Here is a 27,458-nt window from a genome sequence, read left to right as displayed (position 1 = left end):
CTTTTCTGCTGTTATTTTCAACTAAAGGAGAGAATAAATGCGAGACTTTAAAATTATTGCCTGTAATTCTTCCACTATGACAAATAAGAACATTTTATATCTATTAATTTAATTTCTCATTTGTAACATTTTGATGACTCTAGTGAGACTGAACTATTTCTATGATATTATAATTTGCTCTTTTGGTTAAATGCAACAGATATAAAGCTTGAATTGATAATGGGTCCACTGAAAGATTTCCCCTCGAAAGCACTTTTCTTCGCCTGATTACTCTCTAAAACACTTCACAATCTGAAAAGTGAATCTCTATTATTGCAAAATTGATGAGAGTAATTAGAAGTTCCAAATCTGCAGAAGTCTCTCAAGACTGCTCTTAATTTACTGACCACTTTTGATGTCACGCCAAACATATAGTGGATATTTAGTTAAAAGTGTACAGAGGATCTAAAGACATTGGGTCTGACAATTACAAGAACTTAATTCACTCACAAGGAAAGGGATTAATCTCTTGGAAATTCAGTTGCATTTCTTTAGCCCCATGTCCCATTCTTGTAGTGGTTGCATAAAATTTAGAGTAGAACCCAGTGTCTAAACTAACCAAAAAGGCCAAACAGTAAGAAAATGAAAATGAACTTAAAAAATACTCTTCTCTCCAATGCTGAAAAAGAGACTGTTTTTTTATGAGTTGGCTAATTTATAGCTGAGGGTGAGGAGAACCAAATTAAACAGATATTTAAATTCAACAGATACTGCCTGAGTCAGAGGTGGATGCTTTATAAGGAGTCCTAGTCAGGCAAAAGCTTAAACTTTAATATGATGCATATTCTCTTCCAATAAACAACTCATGGATTAGAAATATTCTCAGAAGCACACTATATTATTTTACTTACTGCTCATGAATGTTTGAATGCTTTGTAAAATTCTAAGTATCCAAGATAACTGAATGTCTTCGAGGCATTGAGGACCTTATATATAAAGTAGCCAGTAGATTTATTCCATCCTCTTCATTATGATTGATGGGAGCCACCATTTCAGCCAAATGCCAAGGACCATTGTGAGATAGGATCCAAACTGATTACCTGCTATATAGTCAGACAGGGAGAGCATGAAGTATGAAGTAGTCACCCCAAAAGGCTGGGACAAAAGTGAGCTGTGTTGTTCGTCTGGCAGAAGTTCCCTTTTAAATTCTGGGGTAGCAGGCGCCTGGGTGGCTCAGATGGTTAAGCATCTGCCTTCGGCTCAGGTCATGATCCCAGGGTCCTGGGATGGAGTCCCGCATCGGGCTCCCTGCTCCTTGGGAGTCTGCTTCTCCCTCTGCCTCTCTCCCTCTCTCTCTCTGTCTCTCATGAATGAATAAATAAAATCTTTAAAATAAATAAATAAATAAATAAAAATAAATTCTGGGGTAGCATGAGATTATGCAGAAAACACTTAAGACGGTCCAAAAGTTAACTGAGGCTTTAGAGGGAATTCAAGATTAAGCCAGACATGGGGACTGTTTTGTACTAGACTTTGAAAGCTTCTAACAGCACCTGGTCTTACAAACTTAACTCCTCTCAAAGACCCCAAGGTTGTCCTAATTGAATATGGTCTTCTGGGGCTAAATGGATGGAGCACAGTTAGTCCTGCAGCTCATGTCATTTTCAGAACAAGGTTTAATAATTAAACAGACCTATTCACTTATCACGGAGTTCATTATTTTGGGTTCACTGCCAGGTGAAAACTGCTTTTACATACTTAGAAAGGGAAAACTGTAGAAAACCAGATGAATACGGTCCTACATAATGCTTGCTTTTACCCTCCCAGTAAAGTGGATGGAAGCCATGATCTGGTCTATTATCATAGGAAATATTACTGTCGGGATAGCCATATGCTACAGAGAGATGAAAGATTTTGATCTAACAAATCTGATGATAATAATAAAAGTAATAAAAATAACAGCCTTTTATTGAGTATCTATAATGTCCTGGTCACTCTATTAGGCTCTTTATACACTTACCTGATCTTCATAACAACTTGTGTTAGTTGAGTATTATTATCCCTCATTTTGCTGAGGCCCAGAGGGGTTAATTAACTTGTCCAAGGTCATTCAGGTGATCTGTGGCAGACAAGATTTGAACACAAATTGATCTGATTCTAAATCCTCTTCTCTTAACAAACACTATGATGTATGCCTCTCTCTGCAAATGCCACTTAGCAGAAGAGCCACATGACAAATTTATACCCTGTAGAGTTGAGACTAATGTGATATTCTAATATTGAAAGTATTACAAAGTCCTCTAATTAGTCATAGTCTAGATATTTGTTTCAACAAATCCTTGGAAGTCAGCATGTATTCTCTAATGAACCTAGATAATTAGAAATGGACTGTACATGGTGGATTACTAAGCAATTACATAACTTTTGGACTAAGGTATCATTATAGTGGTGATTCTGCCAATGGAACAAACCACAGTAATCTTTGCCTATTTTTAAATGTTCATGGGATAATAATTCATGTTTGCAAAATTCAAATAATTGACCAATACAATTTCCACCTGATGTTGTTAGAAAGAAGAGACTGGATTAAATGGATGACTGATACCATGTTATTGTAGTGACTTCATAGATCAGCCCAAGACTCTGAAGATGAATGGATATTTAATGATGCATTCACATAGCTCATTATTCAGGGACTGATATCCCTCCTTGCCTCATTTAAGGAAAAGGACTAAGCTCTTAAAGTTTAAAGATATTAAAGAGGGGTGCCTGGGTGGCTCAGTTGGTTAAGCTTCTGCCTTTGGCTCAGGTCATGATCCTGGGGTCCTGGGATCAAACCCCACATCGGGCTCTCTGCTCGCTGAGGAGCCTGTTTCTCCATCTCCTTCTGCCTGCCCCTCCCTCTTCTTGTGCACGCTCTCTCTCTCTGTCAAATAAATGGGTAATTTTTTTTAAAAAAAATAAAGATATTAAAGAAAACTCATAGCCCCTTTCTCTATATGCTCTAAACATAGTACTGAACAGTCCCATGAACAATTATCTAGTCATAGTATCAAAATGAAAGCCATGTTACAGATATCCTCAAAACACTGAACATCAGAAAATATACATACTGGGACACTGGGACCAAACAATCACTGATTCTCGACAGTTTGAACATGATAACCACATTCAGCAGATGTCATAGATCCTACCCATATTTCTACTGATTTGGGCAATCTGCATGTAGACACAAAAATGATAGGAGAAGTAAATCCATGTTCTCAAAATTTTTAAATGTCTTACTTTGCCTGTGGTACAGGTAAAATCCCAAGCCCAGGAAAAATACTGGAGTGATGGCAAATGTAAAATATAATTGCCAATAAGCTCTACATAAATGTCCTGGAATTTAGAATACCTTACTCTATTTTATCCTATATGACTTCTAAAAGATTGACTCCAGATGCCAGAACAGCCTGCAAACAGGACTTAAACACCTTTACAACCCCCCTTCCTCACCTAGAAAAACAATGGGACTTTTTCTTTGTGTGGAGATGGGTATTGCATCAAATAAAAATTTGTATATGGTTAATATTAAGAGAAGAGGGACTAGATGTGCGGAATCAAAGCATTTACTTGATACCTTTACCCAGGAATAATAACTGCCAGAGGCATACTTGGCAGTGGCAAGTTAGGAAAGCACAAGAATAATCTTCCAGGTGGCTCAGCCTCATGGCATTGGGTGATTCATAAACACAAAGTTGCAGAGATATGCTCTTACTTATGAAAAGGGTATAGTCTACATGTCTATCTTTTGTCATGTGTTCTTCATGGATATAAAAATCAAGAATAGAAAACACATTTGTCTAGAACTCCATATAGCATATTATTTATATTTACTGCATAAATACTAAACTGCATATAACACATGTCCTTTATTTTGTACTACTAGACACATATGATTTATTTTATATATTTCTATATTAATTTTATACTATAACATGTATCTGTCCTATCCTTAATTCTACTTCAAGTGATTATGTAATGCAAAGTATTTTGGAGAATATATGGATTATGTGAAAGTAACATTCAGGAACAAGGGATAGAGATAATACTGTTTACATACTGCATTTTGGACTAACGTTAAGAAGGGATTAAAACATCTTTTTTTAGATATAAAACTAAATTTTTATTTTTTTATCTTTTTTATTTTCTTTTGGGGGGGAGGGGCGAGGGAAAGGGGCAGAGGGAGAGGAAGAGAGAGAATCTTAAGCAGGCTCCACATCCAACATGGAGCCCGACACGGGGCTGGATCTCACAACCCTGAGATCATGACTTGAGCTGAAATCAAGACTTGGACACTTAACCAATTGAGCCACCCAGGTGCCCCTAGATATAAAACTAAATTTTTAAAATTAAATACCAAGCGGGTGCCTGGGTGGCTCAGTCAGTTAAGCATCTGCCTTCGGCTCAGGTCATGATCCCCGGGTCCTGGGATTGAGACCCACATCGGGCTCCCTGCACAGTGGGAGGCCTGCTTCTCCCTCTCCCTCTGCCTGCCGTTCTGCCTACTTGTGCTCTCTCTCTATCTCTCTGTCAAATAAATAAATAAAATCTTTAAAAATAAAAAAAAATAATTAAATAAAGAAATAAATACCAAGCATAAATTATTTTACAACATAACTGATTATTTCAGCTCCATCTTAGTCAAATTGTAATTTGAGGTTCAGAATGCCACTTTGAAGACATTAAAAGTGAGATTTTTTAAATAAAAAATGTATTTTTGCATATTCTGTTCTTTATGTTGAAAAAATCCTGAATATATTCAGAAATATTGATAGAAATGTAGTCGTCACAATCTTCTATCAGTAGGATTCCCACAGGTATTCCACTTATATGAAACTCTTTAAAGGCATGGCACTGTGCTTTAGCCAATAGGATAATGTAGCTTCTAGACATTATAATATAGAGAAGACAAGACATGGATTTCAGCTTATGAAAGAATATAATAAAACTAAACACAGGCTTGGTTCTTCACAAAAATATCACTGGGGTATACATGTGAAAAATACAAGGCAATTAAAAAGTACCATTTTAAATAAGAACACTGATTGGGATGTTTTAATTCAACAATAGATTTAGAAAATCACTGGAATTAAGATTGCTATCACTTTATGATATTTTATAGCAATCAGTAAAATATTCTTCAATAAAATTAAAGCCCAAGTACATAGCTACTATATTAGTAGCTATATTAGTTGCTAGAGTTGTACATTGTTTATGTTCCATCTGCTCCATCACTTTAGCCACTTAGCATGAAACAAAGTAAGTAAAATATGCAGGCAGAAAATGGTGTGGGAAAAGATTTAGAGACTTTTAAGTCTGTTACTATTTACTGGAAAAGTGCCAGACACTTCTCAATCAAAATATGAAAGCACTTAAAATTAGTTTATAAATAATACTTTATGTAATAACTAACAAGAGTTGACAGACCCATCAATGAAAGAAAGTTAATTACTGAGGGTCAAAAAGATCTTTGGGAAGTGTGAAGTTTTTTTTCCACTTACGAAGTTACTACTACATGATTTAAGTGCTATTCCAGGGGTCTCATAGTATTTCTAGTTTCTTGCTTGAAAAGTTTATAAACCAAAAAAAAAAAAAAAGTTCATAAACCAACTAGAATTCTTGGAAATATTATGAGAAATAAAACAAAAAATAAATAAAAAGGAATAGCTACCAGGTCTCTGCCTGTAGCAATATTATTTAAACTTTTTTTACCCACATAATATTTGAGATATATCTCAAAAATATGTATTTAATAACAATATCATCCACTTTTCCTCCATTCCATCCCCAAAGTTATTCTGTGCTGGCTCTGGCCTCCAGAGAATCACTGGTAAGCAAAATAATAGACTCTATATATCCCTACCAAGCAAGAACATACTCTAGAGCTTTAACTTTTGTAGTTTGTATTTGCCTAAAGTCAGTTCCCCTAGATGCAAAGCCCGAGATCAGAACTGTTGTGCAAGCAGTTAATTGAAGAAATGCTCTCAGGTGAAATCTAAAAGGAAGGAGGGATGCAGGATAGGGCGGGGAAGAAACTGGGCAAAGATGTGGGAAGCGTGATGGCACAGAGTGCTCAGGAGGATGAGTGGTACCATAGAGTTGTCTCACCTTGAAGAGGGAAACAGCCTTGTTTCCTCACCTTGAAGAGGGAAATGGCCTCCACACAAGGGAGGAGGGAATAACCTTCCAAGCATTTCACAGCAAGTAGGTATTTCCTCCTTGGGTTTCCCGTATCAGGGATTGGCTGTAGGACATTCCCAGGGAGGAGGGAATAACCTTCCAAGCATTTCACAGTAAGTAGGCTCCAGGCTGAGGGTAATTTTCAAGAGAAGTGTCAGATGTGAGCCGTCAGCAGCACCTGGAGGATGAGAACACCAATCTGATAAAGGGTATCTGGGCAGGTCCCCAAAAGTGTCCGTTACAGTATCATGAAAACAATAGATTTTTTTCATCTTTCAGACTGAAAGCCCTTCAGGGCTAGAGATTCCAACATGCTTGCATCTATGAGAAGTACTGCCTAGAACCTGCATGCTTTCAACCCTGGTATCTAACTGAGATTGCCAAAGCAACTGGTATTTCAGTATGGACCTGGAAACTGACCATGTCAGACTTTTTGCAGTGAGACCCATTTAAATCTGATTTTGAATCCTTGTCATTTTTTTGATTAATTTTTTTCTTTAAAAAAAAAGACAGAGCTATATTCTACAAATACAGTCCTAGTTTCCCTAAGAGATAGTAATCACTAATTGAACCAAATCTGTGTTCTTTGGTAACTAAAGAAAGGGTTTGCAAAACTAGATCAGAAGGAGCAGGGAAGTTTAGAGTCAACACCCTTAGATGGGAAAAGAAAAAAAGCCAGGTAATAAGAGATAAGATCATAGGAATCTAAGACAAGTAAAAAAGAAAGCCAAATAACTATAAAACACTTTTATCGTGTCATTTTCCTCTTTTGGGTGTGTGAAGAAATCATGTAAACTCAAAGAGCTGATTCTTTTTTTTTTTTTTTTTAAGATTTTATTTATTTGACAGAGAGAGCACAAGCAGAGGGAGAGGGAGAAGCAGGCTCCCCACTGAGCAGGGAGCCCGATGTGGGACTCGATCCCAGGACCCTGAGATCATGACCTGAGCCGAAGGCAGACGCTTAACCGACTGAGCCACCCAGGCGTCCCATCAAAGAGCTGATTCTTAAGTTCTGCAAATTCTGACTTAAATTCTCCCTAAGATCCTTCTAATAAATTGGGAGAAAGCCACAGACAGATGAGAATAGAGTTCCAGGAGAGACTAAGACAAGTTAACCTGAAAGTCTTAGAACTATACCAGAAAATTAAGCTAGTAGATCAGAATTTAGAGTGTGTTATTTTTTAAAAATAAAAAATTAACCAAAAAATATATATATACTTAAAATATATATTTTAAAATACATATCTATTTTAATAAATCCAGAGTTAGATTAAGCAATGAGTAGATAATAATAGTTAAGGATTATTACATAAGGCCCAAAATTGCAAATATGCATTTGTTTAATTGCTTGTCACCTTTACAATATATTTAGTATAGCTATACATGGTCAGCAACTAATTCTACTGTCTTAAGTATAATGGAGTAGAAAACTACTTCCTATATTTGAAACCTAGTTGATCAAACCCCATCACCATAATACAAATAACATTCCCATAACAAGGTACTATCATTTAACCCCCAAGGACATTCATTAATAGGAAATAGGAAGCAACCTCTTTTCGTGTTGGACTAAACACATTAAAGTGATTAAAGAAGAATCATATCTTACTTTTGTTTGTCTCTTTGTTTACTGAAGTATACCAAAGTCTCTTTGAATGAGAAAAATCATATGTTCACTCTATTTCCTCCTTGGGAAAAAAAAATGTTTCTACCTTGACTCTGAATGACGAATTTAGTGGGATACCTGGACTTCCTTTACCGTAAGAAAGACTCCACAGTATGTTCGGTTTGTCTGACACACCAGCTGGGGTGACTTCAGTCCCCTGAAGGACTCCATTTCTGAACTATAAAATGATAATGGGCAAAGAGATAGAGAATCAAGAACCACTTTTCCTTAGGTACCTTCTGCCTGAGTGTGAATGGCTTCCCTTCCATTCATCAGCCACGTGGCGGTCTCAATGCTTTTCCTCTGGGTGACACGAGTCATCATCCTGTAAAACTGTACACATTCTTAGTCCCAAATGTCTACAACTGCAGAGTCCTGTTTCCTTAACTTACACCTGTTAAAAAGTTGCACAGATAATAAACGAAAACATTGCCACTGTAAAATTTTAACTAATAGAGGAAGATAGAAACTCAAAAGTGAAAAAAAAATTCTTCTTTGTCATTCCCCACTACACTGCCAATGCACAGCCTTGGCCTAGGAGCCACTTCATCAGTCAGTGTATCAGGAATTCACAACTGTGTGCCTTCTGGGTGTTTATCACTTTGACCTCCTGAGTTCACTGCCACCTCTGAGCAATACTTCTAGCCTGGTCTAACTATACAACGACGTGTTAACCATTAAATAAAACCAAAACTTAAGTCTAAAAGAATCACAGTTTGAATCTAGCTTCCAACAAAATAATTTTTCACTTCAAAAATCTTATTTTAGCACAAGTGACAAAGTTTTCACTGAATTCTTCACTTTGCAGTTCATTATTTTGAAATAGGGTCAAAAATTATACCATTGAAGAGGTTTTGAGGAAGCCTGCAGTGATGATAATCAAAAAGCTGATTACCGATACTATTTTAGGAATCGCTACAAAGAAGAATCCACAGCCATCTACAGTCCCCTACTCTTGTTTCTAATAGTTTCTACTATTTTATGCTATATATGAAGCTGGAAGGAAAAGCCAGGAGGGGCTTTGACAGAATCAGTAAACTGTTCAAACTCAGCAATCCAAATATTCACTACCCCTCGAGGTGGCATATTAAATATAGGCTTTAAAGAATTCATGAAATAAAAGAAAGAAAAATATTTTTTATTTCTTTCAAAGAGGAAAAATCTGAAAAGACAATATGTGAAGGAGTTTGATCATTTACCTTTAAGAGAAAATATGAAAATCAAATGAAAGAAAATTTTTTCAGCTCAAGAATTTCATTAAGATACGAACAGGAAGCAAAGGTACTTTCAGTCACAATGGACAGACATCCCAGAGATGTTTCATTGTTTGTTAATAATTGAAATACTGGAGGGGCACCTGGGTGGCTCAGTCGTTAAGCATCTGCCTTCGGCTCAGGACATAATCCCAGGGTCCTGGGATCGAGCCCCACATCGGGCTCCCTGCTCGGCGGGAAGCCTGCTTCTCCCTCTCCCACTCCCCCTGCTTGTGTTCCTGCTCTCGCTATCTCTCTCTCTGTCAAATAAATAAATAAAATCTTAAAATAAATAAATAATTGGAATACTGGAGCAATTAATAAAAGGAAAATTGTAATTATAAAGTAACCAAAACCAAACATAATTTTAACACTTACATTCAAATTTCCCCCAAAAAAGAATAATGCATTATGATCAGCATGAAACTATAAAGATATTCTAGTAGTCAATTTGTCATTTCTTATGGGAATCTCAAATAAAGATGAATAAATAGCTTACTTTTTGGATGCTTTTAGCAAGTCAGAAGAGCAGTATCTTGAAAACTATATATAGGTTTATGTTATTTGGCTACTAAACATATATATATATATATATATATATATATAGTGTATATATTTATTATCTATATTGGTAGTTAGTGTGTATATATATATATAAATTTGGCTACTAAACAAACCTTTAAAATGACCTAAAAGAAGGATGCAAGCCTAAAGGGTAAACAATGTATAGTTCATCCATTAGGATCATCTCCATTATATTGCCATTAGGGTATTTGCAATCATGTAGTCAGTTTCTATGGGTTTTACCAGTCTCCTTGTTGCTCCAATGAATTATTAATAAATCTTTTACAAATGTAGCCAAGTGATTTCTTTTTTAATGTTTACATTATTTAAAAATGTGTGAAAGAGAGTTTAATAAAGAAATATATACACCATCTATATGTTTATTCCTTTAAATATCTGTGCATAAGATTTTTGAGAAATTTTAGAGGACTTTGGTCAGTTGTAGCATATTTATATCTCTGTCTCTTGAGGGTCAAATTTCCTAGGCTTCTAAACAATTATTTCTGCTCATCTCTTATGGATTTTACATTTCATTGTTTTGTCGACTAAAGTTCATTAATACGCGGAAGCATCATATTCACTGCCAATGCCCCTTCTTCTTCCTCTCTTCCTCCCCACTCTCCTTTAGTTTCTAATGGCCATGGATAAATCTCTTCTTTTGATACATATAGATTCCTCAGTTGTTAAGGTAGCAAATTGTTCAAAGCCTAAGATTTGACACTCAGCAATTAATTTGAAAATTTTTGTGATCACACTCTGATTCATAAAGAGGAGAACTACTGATTAAAACCTTTATATCCTTGATAGGTCAAGTCCTCTACTAATCACAGGGGTTAAGTAAATGCAGTCTATTGTGTGTGTGTACTTCTGCTTCCATGAGCTACAACATAGCTTCATATTAACCTTTCCCAACCCATGAAAAAAAAATTATTTGCACATTTTTGGCAAAAAAAAACCCAAAAAACAAAAAACAAAACAAACAAACCTTTAATATCTATTGAATCTATAGTTGTGTTTGTTCTTTATGAGTCAATTTTTCCTCCAGAAACACTTTTTGAACTTTCATAATTATATGAAAGCATAAAATACTGTATTTTATAATATTTAACCAATGTGTTCTGAATTGTAATAATAAGAGTATGCGATTTTTATTTGAGATACAGCCTTCCTAGAAACCAATTTCTTACCATCAGCTAGAGCCAGGATTTTTCAGAATTTTAAAGAAAAGCGTATTTCATAAATTGAAGTTGCAGTTCCCTTAAGACAAGTTCTATTTTGGGGTCTACATTTACAACAGCTGAGACTGTCATAGTCATTCATCTTCATCATTAAAAAGCCATATAAAGTACCTTTCTCTTCTAAAGTTAGAATATTAAATGTTGGCCTTGTAGACTAACTTTCTAAGTCCATTAAGGTTTATGTCCAGAGGTGTATAGACTAGGTAACCAGTAAGACAAGGTCAGATCTTAACACTATGAAAAACCTCCCATACTCACTACTGTTCAAAATTACTTGTGAAAAGTTAAAACTTTTTTAAAAACCTATTCTGGATACTTTTGGAAAACAAAACCATTTATGACTTGCATAAAGACGGGTTTTTTAAAAATGGGGAAGAAAAATGAAATGGCAACAGGTCATGCCTATTAGCAACACCTGGCCAGCCCTCTCTAGATTGCTTTGGTGCAAACGTGTGTGGGTCCCTCTGTGATGCATGAGTCCAGGAGGTTTGTGTCTGACTCAAGCACACCCAGATATCGGTGTCTGAGGAAAGCAAACATATATTCTTTGGAAAAGGCTGCAGTATGTATTTTATTGCTCTGTTGTGAGATGCTCTCTAGAGGTGGTGCTAGGGGAAAACCATTGTGCTGGTCATGAAATGTCAGACATTAGAAAAACACACTCAGACAGTGTGTTAGTAACACATAAGTCAGTAACTAGATTTTAGCAGCTATTACTGTAAAGAGCTAATGATCCTGACTTGGAGATACCAAAGGAAGTAGCCCCTGAAAGTTACTAAGAACCATCAGGAAGCCCTCTAGTTGGGACCCATGTCCACTACTGAAAGAGAACAATAATTGGAACAATTACCACTAAGAGCCACCACTGGAAAACCACAGATGAGGTAGTAGAGACTTCCCAGCCTTCTTCCCATACTCTTCCCTGAATAGGAGATGCAAATCCTCTTAACTGCTGGGCATTCAAGGGAAAGATAACAAATGTTGGCCTTTCAATATACTCCAGATTGAGGGTAAAGAAGAATTTCTGGACAATAAATTTAGAAAAATTAGAGACTCAGAAACTCTCAGTATGGGTCTTACTGGATATAAAGACCTTGGATCTTAGCTCAACCTTCAGATTTTCAACAATTATGGTAACATTGATTGACACTACACTGAATGCCATCCACTGTTCTAAGTGTTTTTGTATATATATACTCAATCTAATAACTATGAGGTATTGCCATTACTATACCCATCTTACTGATGAGGGAAAGTTAAGTACACAAAAGTTAATTAACTTGCCCAGTTTTTGAATGGTGAACACAGGCTAACTCCAGAGCTATGCTCTTACTTCTTACACTATAGGGAAGGCAGAAAAAATGCACCCCACCCCCAGCCCAAAGATAGCCACATCCTAATGCCTAGAATCTGTGAATATGTTACATTACATGGCAAAAAGGACTTTGCAGGTGAGTTAAAATTATGGACCTTGAGATGAGGAGATTATCCTGGATCCAGGTGGGCTTCCAATCTAATCACATAGGTCCTTAGAAATAGAGAATCTTGGGCACCTGGGTGGCTCAGTTGGTTAAGCGACTGCCTTCAGCTCAGGTCATGATCCTGGAGTCCCTGGATCGAGTCCCGCATCCGGCTCCCTGCTCAGCAGGGAGTCTGCTTCACCCTCTGACCCTCCCCCCTTTCATGTGCTCTCTCTCTCTCTCATTCTCTCTGTCTCAAATAAATAAATAAAATCTTAAAAAAAAAAAGAAAGAATCTTTCTTGACTATGATCAGAAGGAGATGTGAATATAGAAAAATGGTCAGAGATAAATGCAACTGCTCGCTGTGAAGATGGAAAAGGGGGACTATGTGTCAAGGAATGTGGACATTTACTAGAAGTTGGAAAAAACAAGGAAACGGATTCTCCACTAGAGATTCCAGAAAATAATGCAGCCCTGCCAACACCTTTGTTTTAGCCCAGTAAGACCAGTTTTGCACTTCTAACCTACAGAACCATAAGATAATAAATTTGTGATGTTTTAAGCCACTAAATTTGTGATAACTTGACAGCAGCCGCAAAATACTAATATATACTGCCTTGTTGAAAAAGAGTTACTGAGGTATTTTCCTTCCTTGGGCAAAATGGTTTTGCTATAACCTTAGGGGTATAGGTTGTTTTGTTTGTTCTGAATGTATTACATGGTAGTTTGTCCCACATTTAACACTCAACCAAATGTTACAAGAAACTGAACAGAGTTCCGCAGAGTTATAAAATTGACCAGATGCCATGATATGGATCTTTGATACATACATGATGGCATTTTACCAACCAGTGGGAAGTTCCTATTCTAATGTTCAGAATACAAATAGTCTGATTCCTCACCAAATTCTGTCATCAGGGCCAAAGCATTCTTTGAAATTTCAGAATAAAATGAATTTGTTGAGAGGGAGACTGACACATTACTACCTGAGCTTTTCCAGAACTGTACCAAAGTCATCAATATTCATCATAACAGATACCACAAAATGGGTTCAGAGGTATTTTTCTCATATGGCCGTATGTATATACATAAATACAGTGAAAAATCAGGGCACTGGCCTTTGCAGGCAGTGTTTTGGGAAACATTCCACCTCCATAAATTCTGAATGCCACAGACCCTTATCAAACATAATACTCATTGCTATCTGCTTCGACTAATGTGTCAGTATGCTGCCTGATAAGATATATCTGTATATATATAGAAAAAAAAAAAACTATACCAGTGGGCAGTAGCAGTTTCTTAGTTGAGTAAATGTATTGATTGAAAAGAAATATTAAAGCTTTAGAAAGCAGCAATAAATGCTTTGGAAGACTCAGGCTACCATAAGAGTAAACTTCAAAGCAAATCTTCAGGGGGCGCCTGGGTGGCTCAGTCGGTTAAGCATCCAAGTCTTGATTTCGGCTCAGGTCATGATTTCAGGGTCGTGGGATCCAGCCCCACGTCAGGCTCCGCGCTCAGCAGGGAGTCTGCTTCAGATTCTCTCTCTCTCTCCCTCCCCCCTCCCCAGGCTTGCTCCTGCTCTCTCTAGAATAAATAAATCTCTAAAAAAACCAACAACAACAACACAGCAAGTCTTTAAAACAGCGGTTGAATCCCACAGAGCTTTGTGATGGATGAAATTAAACCTGCCACGTACATTACACTTGTATTCTTTCAGCAGTCAGGTTGTGGAGCATTACAAGTTCCTTCCAGCATTGCAGATACGATGGTGGTAATTTAGCTCCTACGGTCTGGATTCATGCAAACATTATTAAAATGGTTCCCATAGAATAAGCTGAAGAAAGGCAATCAAAATTAACTAGGTAGCCCAATGTTGACTGCTGGGATAAAGAGAACAACTTCACCTCCAGCACCCAGAGATGTAGTGGCTTATTTTGGGCAAGGGCATTCTGCCTGTTGTACAGAGACCCAGATAGCAAAGAGGGGGACTAACAGAAGGACCAAGCACATACAGTTTCCTGGACTGATGGCATGAATGTTATGTGCCCGGTGTATAAAGGGCCGTGGGGATTATATTTGTTTTCACAACCAGTGCCATTCCCTGGTCTGGTGGATTCACCATCGTGCCTTCTGTTACTGTCCTTTTCAAACAACCCGTTTTCTTATTCCTTTTGAATTGGCCATTTGTACAACTGAATAGACAAAAGTAACTAGCTGAGCATCACTCTGAATAGTGACACTGTTAACCTAAAATTTTTTTAAAGTTTTTATTATTATTTTCTTGATGTTATAAGTAGTACATAATTATTGTAGAAAAATTAGAAAAGACATAAAACAAAAAGGAAATATATATATATGTATACATATATGTGTATATATATACATATGAAGTCTCATTCCCCAGTATAACCACTATTAATGTTTAGGAATATATCCTTCTAGATATTTTCCCCACACAAATATGCATATAAACATATTTCAGCAAAAATAGTATCATAGCATAATAATAGTATCATAGAGTATAATGTTTTATAACCTGCTTGTTTCACTAAGGACTAGGATATTTCTGTAACTCCCATCTAGGACTTTAATGATCACATATTGTACTATTGTGTGAATTTACTGTAATTTAGTTAATCAATTCTCTGTTATTAGACTTTTAGGTATGGTTTGTAACTTTTATTATTACAAATAATACTATGATGAACATATTAGTTCATCATATGAATGTTGCAACTTGTCTAGTTACATCCTTAAGATAAGTTCTAGAAGTTGCATTACGGGTTAAAAGTTATGCAGTTTTCTAAGGATTTTGATGGCTGTCCATAGTTTCATTTTTAAATGGGAAGAAAAACAGATTAAAATCAGAAAGATAAAAATCATCCGACAGCTTTAAATTAATAACTTTCATAAAGATCTGAAATGCTAAATGAAAACACACATAGAAGTATTTCAACTAGGGCCTTCCTGTTAAACCATTCACACACACATACATAAAGTTAATGGGTTTAAGTGAGAGGCATTAAGTTTACAAATCAACAAATAAGATGATTTCCTAAATAACAGGCAATGACATTCCAATATTATCTTCTATTCGATTAATACTTCTTAGGAACTAAAAAAAATAATGTCAACTGTATTGAGATATCATCTTTATTATTTAATACATATTGTTATATAAATTATTTATATTTTTAATTTTTTATAATTGTTGGTTTCTTGACTTTTCTTCTACTATATTATGAGCTCACTAAAGCCAAAAATTATATTCTCTATATCTCTATAACACTAGTAATCGAGTCCTAGCATATGGTAGACATTCAATAAATGCTTGCTTTATATACATGATCAACAAAATTAATTTGACTTTTTTATAAAATAAATTAATCAGTTTCAGGATTTGTAACTACGTTGGCAGAAACTTTATGTTTAAAATGCATATTGGAATTTTCTTATGTTTAATTTTTTCATATACGTTTTATATTAAAATTTCCAGTAATATACAAAGTAATACTGATTGAAATAAACCAGTATCTATATGTAATTCTGATATAGTTTTAAAAGTGTACACTGAATTTACAACCTGTCAAATAGAAGACATTTTCAATGAAGAATAACTTAGGATGATTTCTGAATTATATAAAAGATGGTTTAGTACCATATTTCAAATTATTTAAGAAAGAAATTAAGACTATGCCATGAAATTAATTTATAAATCATAAGTGTACTTTAAAAACAAGATCAGCTTTTGTTATGCAAGTAAAGATGTTGCTTTTCTTAAACTTGACTTGAAGAGTAGTGCTTTGCTTAAAAAATACTATAATAATCTTTGACGCTTACATGTGTAAACTGTTTTTAATCTGTTTTCATTGTTTTCTATGTGAATGAAAATTTTTTAACTAGGCCTAGTTCTTGATAATACAATCCTAACCTCTGTTACTTCTGACTTATAGGGTATCTTTGTTACTAGGGTTCAGCCTGATGGACCAGCATCCAACCTGCTGCAGCCTGGTGATAAGATCCTTCAGGTAAGAGAGATAAAAAGCACTGCTTTCAAATGCCACACTAAAACAGATATGTAACCATGCTATTGAGTGACTTGAATTAAATGATTGGCAATAAGCCCTTTTCACATTTCTTATTTGTCTTTATTGGGGTGGGGGTTAAGAGGCAAGTCAGAAACAAATTCAATCTGATATAATCCTATATATTCCAGTATTTGGCACATGGTAGATGTTCTGCATGTTTTTGTTTATATGAATATATTACCAGTATGAATTGGTAATATAAGAAGAATTGAAACATATAAGAATCTATGCATAGCTATCAGGTATAAGTAAGAGTAATGGAGTACTGAAATAGGGTATCTGTGTGACTTTAGATGAGGAAGAAGGGACTGGTCCATATTTAATTTCTCAACAGTAAGCTATACTGTTTGACTACTGTGAAATGCATGGTTATATCTCCCTACTCCCCCATCTCAGATACTTGAACAGAAGTTTAACTATATATAAGGTGACTTATTAAAATGTACTGTCTGATGGAAAGGCTTTTTCCCTAACTTAAAGCTCTGTATAACAGAAAAGGGTCACTCCAGTACACAGTTAAGTAAATGCTTGGTATAACCATTTTGCTTTCTTTGTTCTTCTCTCTGAATCCACTTCTGCTTAATCATTTCCTACATCCCGGATAAAGGCCCTTAAGCATCATCGATTTGTTTAAGATCCAGTATTTTGACTTATGACCCTGAAATTCCCCACTATATAGCTAGCTGGAACTATCTGAAATTACAGATATTTAACCATTTGGAGCAATTATGAAATGGTTCCACATAATATATTGAAGATATAAGGACACTGAGAAGAGAGGACATGTGGGAAAGGAACCTTCTAGTTAGACTAGCTCTGCAAACAGTTACAACAATGTAAGGACCCCACACAACTCAGCTCTGAGGAGATTGTCTATCTTTTATTTACTGAACACTTTCAAAAAGTTCTAGAGAAGTAGAAATCCTCTATAACCATATATACATATATTTATATATATTATATGTATATATAGCCTTAATATTTTATTCTCAGAAATATTTTAAACTAGCAAGCTCATGAAAACTCAAGTTTTCAAAAATGATAATTCTCTGAAGACTATGGGTTGCTCGAACCTGTGGCAACGTCACGGTAGAAATAGCATCCAACAGATTTGAGTCCATTCCGTGCAAGCAGAAGACCAAGCCAGCAGTTGATCTTTAGAGTTAAAATCTTGAGACAAAATAGACCCATAAAATAATCTAAATTTATTTTTACCATTTTGCTATGGAAGTTCTATGTGTTTTTTATCTCCTAACTGGCCCTTTGATCTTAAGCATTTTATATCATGTCTATGGGACTCACAATTATTATGTGCAAAATGAACTGTGGTTTATATTATATCTGAGGTCCCCTCAGCTTAAAAATTCAACTGTTCAATAATTTTATAAATTTCCATGAAAAACGGTCAAGAATAAACTCACAATGTAATTCCTTAACACTTGGTAAATGCTGCTGTTTAGCAAAGGAAATGGCTAGTTTTTTCCTCTACTCAATTTCAAAGAAATTATTTTGAATCTCTGAGTCTGAAAAACAATGCAGCCAGTTAATCTCAGATCTCTGATCTATTTGAATGCTATGCCGGTTAGAGAAGCCTTCCATAGCTTGAGACGAGGTTGGGAGTGGCCTTCATCCATGACAGAGGTCGCAAAAGAAAGACTTTTCTCTCTGGATTCAGAAGATATGTGTGTGTGTATTTATGTATATATGTTTGTTATATGTTAAAATGTTATGTATTCATATATCTATAGACAGGTGGTAGATGGTAGATAGATGATGATAGATAGATGATAGATAGATAGATAGATAGATAGATAGATAGATAGATAGATAATCAGTATAGATGAATATAGATATCCTGCAGAAGGGAAATGAGAATTCAGTTAGTGTCTAGTTGCAGGGTTAGAATACTCTTTTCTGACTGTGTGGTTCTACAAGGATTATGTGTGAGGACATGAGGGTTGAGTATTTCTAGTCCCTCAGAGGTATACAACAACAGCAAAGTGCACCAAGGAATCAATTCCTAATGCAAGAAGTAGGAAGGAATTATAAACCCAATCTGTTAAAAGCCGAGAGTCTGCAGAAGAGCTGCAACCTGGGTAGGCTCTTCGCTCCACAAATGACTATGAAAGATGTAACGTTTTATTTTTGCTCTAGAACTCATTTGTATCTAGTACAATAAAATCAAAGTCCATTTTCAGCAAAAGAAAAATGCACGTAGACTGTAATCAAATAAATTACTATATTTACAGTTTCACTCATATGAGTTAAAAAGCACAAGTGGCCAATTACACTTTCTGAAAGAGATAAGAACAGCTAATTCTAAACTGAAATCATTGCCAGCATCAGATGCTAAGAGGGCAAATTATATTTTTGTCTATAACACTATTGGCTCTTCATTTAAAGAACACTGGAAAAAATGAGTTATCTCTCATTTAGAAGATCCCTAAAATACGTCCTCACCGGAGCAAATTTGTTTACAAGCCTTGATGGCAATGTAACAGCTTAGAAAATCAAGGTAAAAGGAACAAAGAAATAAACAACAACAACAAAAACAACATATGAGCCCCCTAAGTGATGGCAGTTAACAGCAAATAGCAAAAGAGACACTAAATAGCAAAAAAGATACACGTTTCCCAAATCTCCCCCAAGCCCCAAATTTATTATAGAAGAGCTTTCTCTTTCTTTGTCTGTAACTCTTTTTACCCACTACTCTCTTCTTACTCTGTTATGGGATCATGAGCATGTTATTGGAATTACATAAAAAGGTGTGCATTAAGAGATAATCTTAATTAAAACATATTCACATGATGTTTCTGTCATTTTACTGTTCATTTTCCCAGAATAAATACACTATAATTAATGAACATATTCAAATGACCTACTGTGTTTAGTGAATCATGTTGCTTTAAGACCCTGTGGAAAAGGAGCTAGCCGCCAGGCTGGGAGAACTGATCACTCCCAGCCTCACCCTCCTCCACAAAGTCAAATCTAACAGGGCAGAGAGAGAACAAGTGTAAGCATATGCATCATAAAAAAATGTTATTAGATTGAACCATGTGAATTTGCCAATATTTGACCATTTTTGAAGTGGTAATTTCGTTGGTTTAACATGATAGTTTCTTTTTTCTAATGTTCTTTCCCGTTAAAATATTCAATCTAATTTATTATACATTTTAAATTCAAAATATATTAAAATATAGAAAATCTATTAATTATAGTTACTCTGTTGAAAAGATGAATAGACTGGGAAAAAAAGAATATATCGTACTTGATAGTTAACATCGTTCACAGTTATAGCCTAATGCTCATTTGTATAAGTATATTACACATTATATGACATATTATATTTATAAGTATAATATTCTATTATATCACTGTAGTCAAACCCTATCCTCTTCATGTACCTGTCCACCGCATTCCCCAGACAGGAGCCTAACTTTGGCAGGAGAAGAGAAAATAAATGATTTATAGATACTTGTTAATGACATCCAGGTTTTACCAGTTATCAAAACAGAGTTTTCTCATAAAGGCATACTAATATGAAACCTATTTGAAGATTATTTCGTAGTCTCTTCTAGTGTACCATAATTTTAAGTGTTTTCCAAAATATATTCCTGGTCGATGACCATATCTCTAAGATACCAAATTGAATAATCAAAAGATATGATAATTCAAACAAATCAGATATTTCCCCTTTTTTTCTAGTCTTAAAAAACCTTGGTTCTACAACTCATATAGACAAATCAAGAGCCCACTCTGAATGAATAAGTCTATGAAATTTTAGTCAGCTTTTGGTAGGTTGTTTGGCTCGGAGTCCCTTATCAAGAGAGCTTACTCTTGATGGAGCGGGAGTCACTCCAGGCTTACCAGAGAGGAGAAAGGAAGATGAGGAGTAGGAGGACTAGCTGTGGGCTAGCCTGACAGCAGTGCTCGGGAGCAGAGGCGAGAAACTCCTGTCAGAATGAGTGAGTGTGGAGTTCAAGGAGAGAATACAGGAGAGGGAGATCACAGGCATAAAAAAAGAAAACCCTAGGATTTTAAGGTTTTGCCCTGAGTTGGAGAACTGAAACCTGCAGGGGGCTTGGCATGGGGATGAAGGTGGAGGGGGGATACTAAGATACAGCTTTCAAGGCTCAGAATGTGAGAGGAGAGTTTAGATTTCCCCCAAAGTCTATATGAAATACCCACAGCTGCCTGAATCTACTGTGTACAGATAGTGCTGTATCTGTATTTGACCACTGGACCAAGCCTTCCTTGTCTGAATGGAAGTTTTATGCTGCTTTGAATGACCCGTAGGTGTGGTTAGCTGCTAATAGTATTATCTTACCTAGCTAAAGCTTATTTGTTCAACAACCACAAAGCAAAGTGCTTCTGAGAAGCCATAATTAATGTCACAAAGTCCATGCACTAAATTTCATGCCTTTACTCCTAAGAAAGATTTTATTTCATACTTGGAATCTTTTACCTAGCTTTCCAGACCACCAAGAGGAAAGCCTCAGATCCAGGCACTTGCCAGAAGCAAGAAGTCAGAGCTGACAGTTTCGTTGTCCAAGAAGAGAGAGAAACTTCCTTTAAAAGATAGAAACAAAGTTCAAAGAGTACAGTAGTCATTCAGTATAGAAGATAGAGTGTTTCCCAATGGCATCCCTTACGATATCTTTTTGGAAAGGAATTCCTTAGTCGAAGAAGTTTCGGAGCCACCTCAGAGTCTATCCTTTGTTTCAGGATTTCACAATGTATTAAGCATTTCAGAACCTGAGAAATCTTACAAACTTATATGTCCCAACATTTTTAACCATACAGCCCTCTTTACTAACAACATCAATTAACTGCCTCCACAGAACACACTTTGGGAAATGTTTCTTATAGAAGCATCTAAATGGGCCCACAGCTTTATCCCGCAGTGTTCATGTTCATAATTATCATCATGAGTCATTTGGAATGGGTTAGAGTATATTCATATCTCTGAATTTTTAAAAATTTCTCCCAAAATGGATACAAAAAGTAGAGTGAGAAATTTTTGTTATGGTTACAATGAAGTATGGGACTCTTAAAAAAATAAACTTAAGCTATTTGGAAATTTCACTAAAGCATTTCCCAACAAGGTCAAATGAGTTAATGCTTTTTTTTTTAGTTGATCTTATTTGGTGGTTGAAAATCAAAAACAGGGCGCCTGGGTGGCTCAGATGGTTAAGTGTCTGCCTTTGGCTCAGGTCATGATCCCAGGGTCCTGGGATCAAGTCCCGCATCGGGCTCTCTGCTCCTTGGGAGCCTTTTTCTCCCTCTGCCTCTCTCTCTCTCTCTCTCTCTCTGTCTCTCATGAATAAACAAATAAAATCCTAAAAAAAAAAAAAGATAAAAAAAAGAAAATCAATCAAAAACATCAGAGAGGTTGGGGGAAAGGTGGGGGGAAGGGGTCAGTAATCACATAATTCTTAATGTTCAGAGAAATTACTGAAGAATAAGATTTTTTAATACAATTTGATTAGAAGACAACAAAAAAATAATTTTTTAAAATGTGTATGGTTTTGTACGCCAGAGTGTCACCGCATATCTTATTCAATTTATGAAATTCAGTACAGTGAACTAATAAAAGATTGAGTAAATACATATTGCAAATCAAAACCTTAATACTATACAGAATAAGGAAAACAGGAAAACCAATAAAAACAAGTTAAGTTCATTAGACTGGCTCTAACTTCCATAATTTGGCTGAAATAAAAGTAACAAGCAGAGTCTCATTTATATCACACAAGTTATCTACTGTTGACAGAGGCTAAATGACTTATTTGAGCTTCTTCCATTATACAATACTGATTTTACTGGAACAAATTTTACTGATAGCATCATATTCATCACATTTTCTATTTATATGTTCGGAAAACATGTATTAAATACCCACTGTGTAGGAAGTATTGTGCCAAGCAATGTGAACAATGTAATAAAGAATGGCTTTACATAACCTAGCCCAGGAAGTAGACATGCCCAAAATTACCTGAGCAGAAAATGAAAGAGGAAGAGAGGACAGAAGGTGACTTTCAGCATTTGATAAAATCAACTTCCAGTCTGTCTTCTTTTAAGAGCAAGTGCTCTAGTCAGCAGAGACCAACATGGCTACACAAGCCTCCTGAAAATGAGAGATTGATTTTGCAGTTCTGTTCATTTTGCAGTTTCTATTTCTCTTAAAAGAAATAAAATATAGCTTGTCAGGGAATTGCTTTGCAAACCAAGGTAGGGAATTCATTTGTTAGAGATGTTCATTCAACATACTTGATAAGAAGAAAACAGGCATCCTAAAATCAGAGCAGATAAATAAGTAAATGTCTTCAGGATCACTACTTATTACCAGTTCCATGCCCAAATTTTTAAACAAATAATTGACAAAGTCTGTAGTTGAGTCTATTCTAGCTTGCCATGTCTTTTTTGAGCCAGAATTCATGAAACATTCAAGCTGCAATACGTGTGTGCACTTAAGATAGAAGAGAAATTCTTCTCTGTGTTTAATTCTATGAAGATTTTTTTAATACTGCAGTAAAAGCCATTAAGACTTCAAACTTTCTCACATTTAAAAAGTGCAATGTAAATTTTTCATGGGAACTCTCTAAGAATTTAAAATCTGTAGTTCAGTTTTTTGATAGAAAGGAAAATTTTTCAAATGACTTGGCATAAAGTCAATGTAGTATTGACCATGCAGTATATTCAGCTCCAAATATATGCCAATATTTAATGAGAGTACTCTATCAGATTAAAACTCTGAAATGAGAATGAATTCCAGGTAGCCAATGTGAAACATAATTATGATTATTTAAGATTACCACTGTTCCTCATAATGTCTGACTGTCAGGATCAAACACCATGAAGGCTTGCCCTTGTAGCTCTAATATGGTTGCTGTATTTTTTAGTTTTCCCTCATTTCAAGAGCTATAGGCTTTCAAAGATGTTAATGTACTAATGTATATCTAATGTACAAAATACATATGTACTGCCCCTTTAAATGTTTGTCCCTGAGGGTGAGTTTCAATCAACCAAAAATCACACACCTAAGTCTCTAATCCCATTTCTTTTTTGGATTCTAAGAGTCATGCTGTCCTTCTTATTGGATAATACCACCAACCTTGTGGCCAAGCCTTCTTAGCAATTAGTTTTTAAATTTAGAACTTTGAATAATAAGGATACAAGAAAATTCCTGGGAGAATTACAGCATCCTCTGTAGAATTTCTGTAGTATAAACATCCATAATTTACCCATTTAACAAAACATTTACCAGAAGGAAATCAAAGATAAATCTTGGAAGGAACAAGAGGATGAAATCCAGAAACCAAGTGGGCTTTACAGTAAATTGATGAACCATAATTGCAAAGCTCTACTTTTTGTTGTAATTGTAAATACAATTTCATTAGCCCTCCATCTTTCCATGTCTAAATCATGCAAAGGGACAATTAAAAAACATTTTATGGCACCGATGTCAAGTGGAATTTTAAAAAGGCAGGATATCTTCTAGAAACAATATCAAGATTATACAGTAAAATGTTCCTTTATACTTTCAAATCAGCTAAAGCCAGAAACCCATTAATTATATATTCTTGAAGCATAAAATTTTCAGAATATCTTTTCTTTCCTGAATTTTTTTCTTATTAACTTCATTTTAATTTAATAAGCCATTTCATTTTTATCTCATTTTTCATTAAATTGCTATTTCCTCTAAAGTGCACACATTTATTATAATAGACTGTGTTTATATAAAACATATATGTGACCAACTGTGACAATGTATTTTATGTATCATATTTTGTACTTATAATACACGTATATTCAAAATATCAAATGCACAAAGGTAGATTATATGCATTTACTTTTTTTTTAATTTTTTAAAGATTTTATTTATTTATTTGAGAGAGGAAGTGAGCGAGAGAGAGCACACGAGCAGGGGCAAAGGGAGAGGGAGAAGCAGACTCCCCACTTAGCAGGGAGCCTGACGCGGGGCTCGATCTCAGGACCCTGAGATCATGACCTTAGCCAAAGGCAAACGCTTAACTGACTGAGCCACTCAGGCGTCCCTGCATTTACTTTTCAAAGCATCATTGGATTTATACCCTGCAATCAATCAATATTGCCCAGTAGTGGCCTTTACTTCCTCAGCTCTTCTTCTATTCACACACATAAGACAACCACAAAACATTACTAGCTGAAATATTACTATTCTTCTCATACGCATTTTAATTGGAAAAGCCCTACACAAACATAGTAACATAATTTTCTGATTTCCTGTCTGAAGTGCCCAAGATGTTAGCCAGATACCCAAATTCATTTTATTTTTTTTTTTTTTTTTTTTAAATTTTTTTTTTTTTTTTTTAAGATTTTATTTATTTGCGAGAGAGACAATGAGAGACAGAGAGCATGAGAGGGGGGAGGGTCAGAGGGAGAAGCAGACTCCCCGCTGAGCAGGGACCCCGATGCGGGACTCGATCCCGGGACTCCAGGATCATGACCTGAGCCGAAGGCAGTCGCTCAACCAACTGAGCCACCCAGGCGCCCCTACCCAAATTCATTTTAAAAATAAAGTTCCCTTTGCTCTTGAGTCCTAACAGTGGAAGGAGAAGGTTCTCTCGAACTGAGATTCTATCTCCTTCAAACACCTCTCCCAACCCCTCTGTCATTGTTTCCCCCGGCATCAGGCCTGAACCAATGTTCCATGTCAAGAAATGGCTCAATTCATATTAAAAATTGAGTTCATTTAATGAACCTAAAACATTCATTAACAACCTCACAACATCCAATGAAACAAATTGTGCCAAGTTACTGAGTTGACTACTGTAACATAAATTCCCACCTAGTCACTAGCTCTGTGAGTTTGGGTATCTCATGCACTGTCTCCAATCTTCACATTTTCATCTTTAAAAAAAAAAGAAAAAATAGAGTTAACTAAACAAGAAAAAGAAAGTCCCTTCCTCTGACATTTTGTCCTTCTATTCTTGTGACTTAAGGAAAATTCAAGAAAGTAATATTGAGGGCGCCTGGGTGGCTCAGTCGGTTAAGCGACTGCCTTCAGCTCGGGTCATGATCCTGGAGTCCCGGGATCGAGTCCCGCATCGGGCTCCCTGCTCAGCAGGGAGTCTGCTTCTCCCTCTGACCCTCCCCCCTCTCATGTGCTCTCTGTCTCTCATTCTCTCTCTCGCAAATAAATAAATAAAATCTTTAAAAAAAAAAAAAAGAAAGTAATATTGAAGTAATATTAATAGTAGGAGGTAACATCTGATTGGTTTATAGTGTGCCAGGCCTAAGCACTTGACATACATTAACCCATTTAATCTTTAATAAACTTTCTAAGATAATGTGCTTTCTGATCTTTCAGAGTTCTCCTGGTATTTTGAAGTCATTACCAGGCAGTCCCTAGTTGTGGCATTTTAAATAGGCCTCTTGAGGTTTCCCAAAGCTCTAGTTTTTAGATCTAAAATATTTCTGGGGACTAAAAATTACAGGTAGAGTCCTAGTGTTTATTTGACTCAGTGATCTAAGTTACCAACCTGCTTTATTTCCTTCTGGGAAATCAGCTCTACAGTTTCCAACTGTATAACTCTCATTTGTCGCTTACAAAGCATGAAAACTAAAAGCTGATGGTTTAAAGCGATATTAAAAGCTGGTTTATACAAGGAGTCTTTCTAGCCTTGAATCAGAGCCTGGTCCGTGGTTCGGAACATCTTGAAGCCTGTTTTATTGGAAACAGACCCAGATACAAGGCCAGACTTCAGGAGCTATGGCTTTTCCCTGCTTTTTTTCCTCTCTCTTGCAGAAAGCTAGGGTTCATTGGGGCCACTGGAAAATATTTGATTCTCTTGGATTTCCTGCTACTTTTGTGAGCACAGTACCTTGATCCCCTTCCTGACGACTCTTCCCAGTTATCCTTCTGCCTGGATCTCCCAGGAGCCCCGCTGTCCTGTTCTCTCCCCTCTGCGCATCAGTCCCGTGAGAATCCCTGTTCTTCAGTTCGGCCACTGAGCTCGAGCCAGTTTTCTGCCATCCTCCTGCAGGAAGGATTAGGCTCTGCTTCACCTTCCCCTCCCTTACTTCAGACAGATTTTCCTCGATGCCCAGGGCAACAGCAAACACTATCTTTCAGCTTTGCTCTACATGTCCCAAGCTGCAACCCCATCTTGCTCCCCTGGTAAGATTTCCCTTCTTTCACAATGCTCCCTTTTAAATTTATTTTCTGATAAATCTCTCAGCATTCCTTGTGGTGAATACCAAACAGCAGTAAAACCTAACTTCTGTCGCTAATGCTGCCACCCTGACCTGCTTCCTGAACCCTAGTCTCTTGTTTCTAAATACACGATCAACATTTCCCTTACGTGCATTGCCGTAGCCTCAAACCCCATTGTCTTCCCAACTAAGCTATTCCTTCCTTTCCGTTAATGGTATCACAATCCGATTCTTGTCTGTTTCTTCTACCCTTGTTCAATTAAATGACAAATTTATAGATTCTACCCTAAAAGTTTTCTCCTTTTTTAATCCATTTCCTCTCAAGTTTCCTGGCACTGTCCTAGCAGATAGCCTGACTTAGTCTTTCCATTTTTGAGAGAGAAAGCTCACATATGCCTACAAGAACCCAATTAAGCCAGAGTTAACACTATAATAAGAATGAGAGGTTCAGCATTTCTGGAGATTCTACTTTAGGACTAAATGTTATTTCTACCAGTATTTTTGGAATGACTTAAGTTAATCCTGATAGGAATCTGAATGAGAATTAAGGTTTTGCAAGCACTGTAAAGAACAAATTATGTCAGGAGGTGATATAGCAATAATTTTAAGGGGAAAATATTCATTATTTTATCATAATTACTGAAATGTCAGTTCAGATCAATGGAAGCAATTGGGGTCTTATTATTTCAGTGAAGTATTGAGAGAAATAATAAGAGCGAATATTATGGTATGGGATTATTCAGCCCTGGATGTGTGGCCTCGGTCAGGTATCTTGTCCTCTCTGAG

At 36.0% G+C, this 27,458-nt stretch overlaps 1 protein-coding gene across 9 annotated transcripts in view; it reads left to right on the top strand.

The window, feature by feature from the left end:
* Window positions 1–27,458, top strand: part of LRRC7 (leucine rich repeat containing 7) — a 524,922-nt gene that overhangs the window by 491,620 nt on the left and 5,844 nt on the right. For 8 of the 9 annotated variants that reach the window (XM_078072925.1, XM_078072926.1, XM_078072928.1 and 5 more), the window contains one exon: window positions 16,341–16,415. In XM_078072925.1, coding sequence (XP_077929051.1) covers window positions 16,341–16,415 — 75 coding nt within the window. The remainder of the gene's footprint in view (window positions 1–16,340; window positions 16,416–27,458) is intronic. The other variant, XM_078072930.1, reaches the window with a different exon arrangement.

This window comes from Halichoerus grypus, chromosome 5, assembly GCF_964656455.1.
Source record: "Halichoerus grypus chromosome 5, mHalGry1.hap1.1, whole genome shotgun sequence".
NCBI classification, from domain to species: Eukaryota; Metazoa; Chordata; class Mammalia; order Carnivora; family Phocidae; genus Halichoerus; species Halichoerus grypus.
This window is presented reverse-complemented; position numbering and strand designations above follow the sequence as displayed.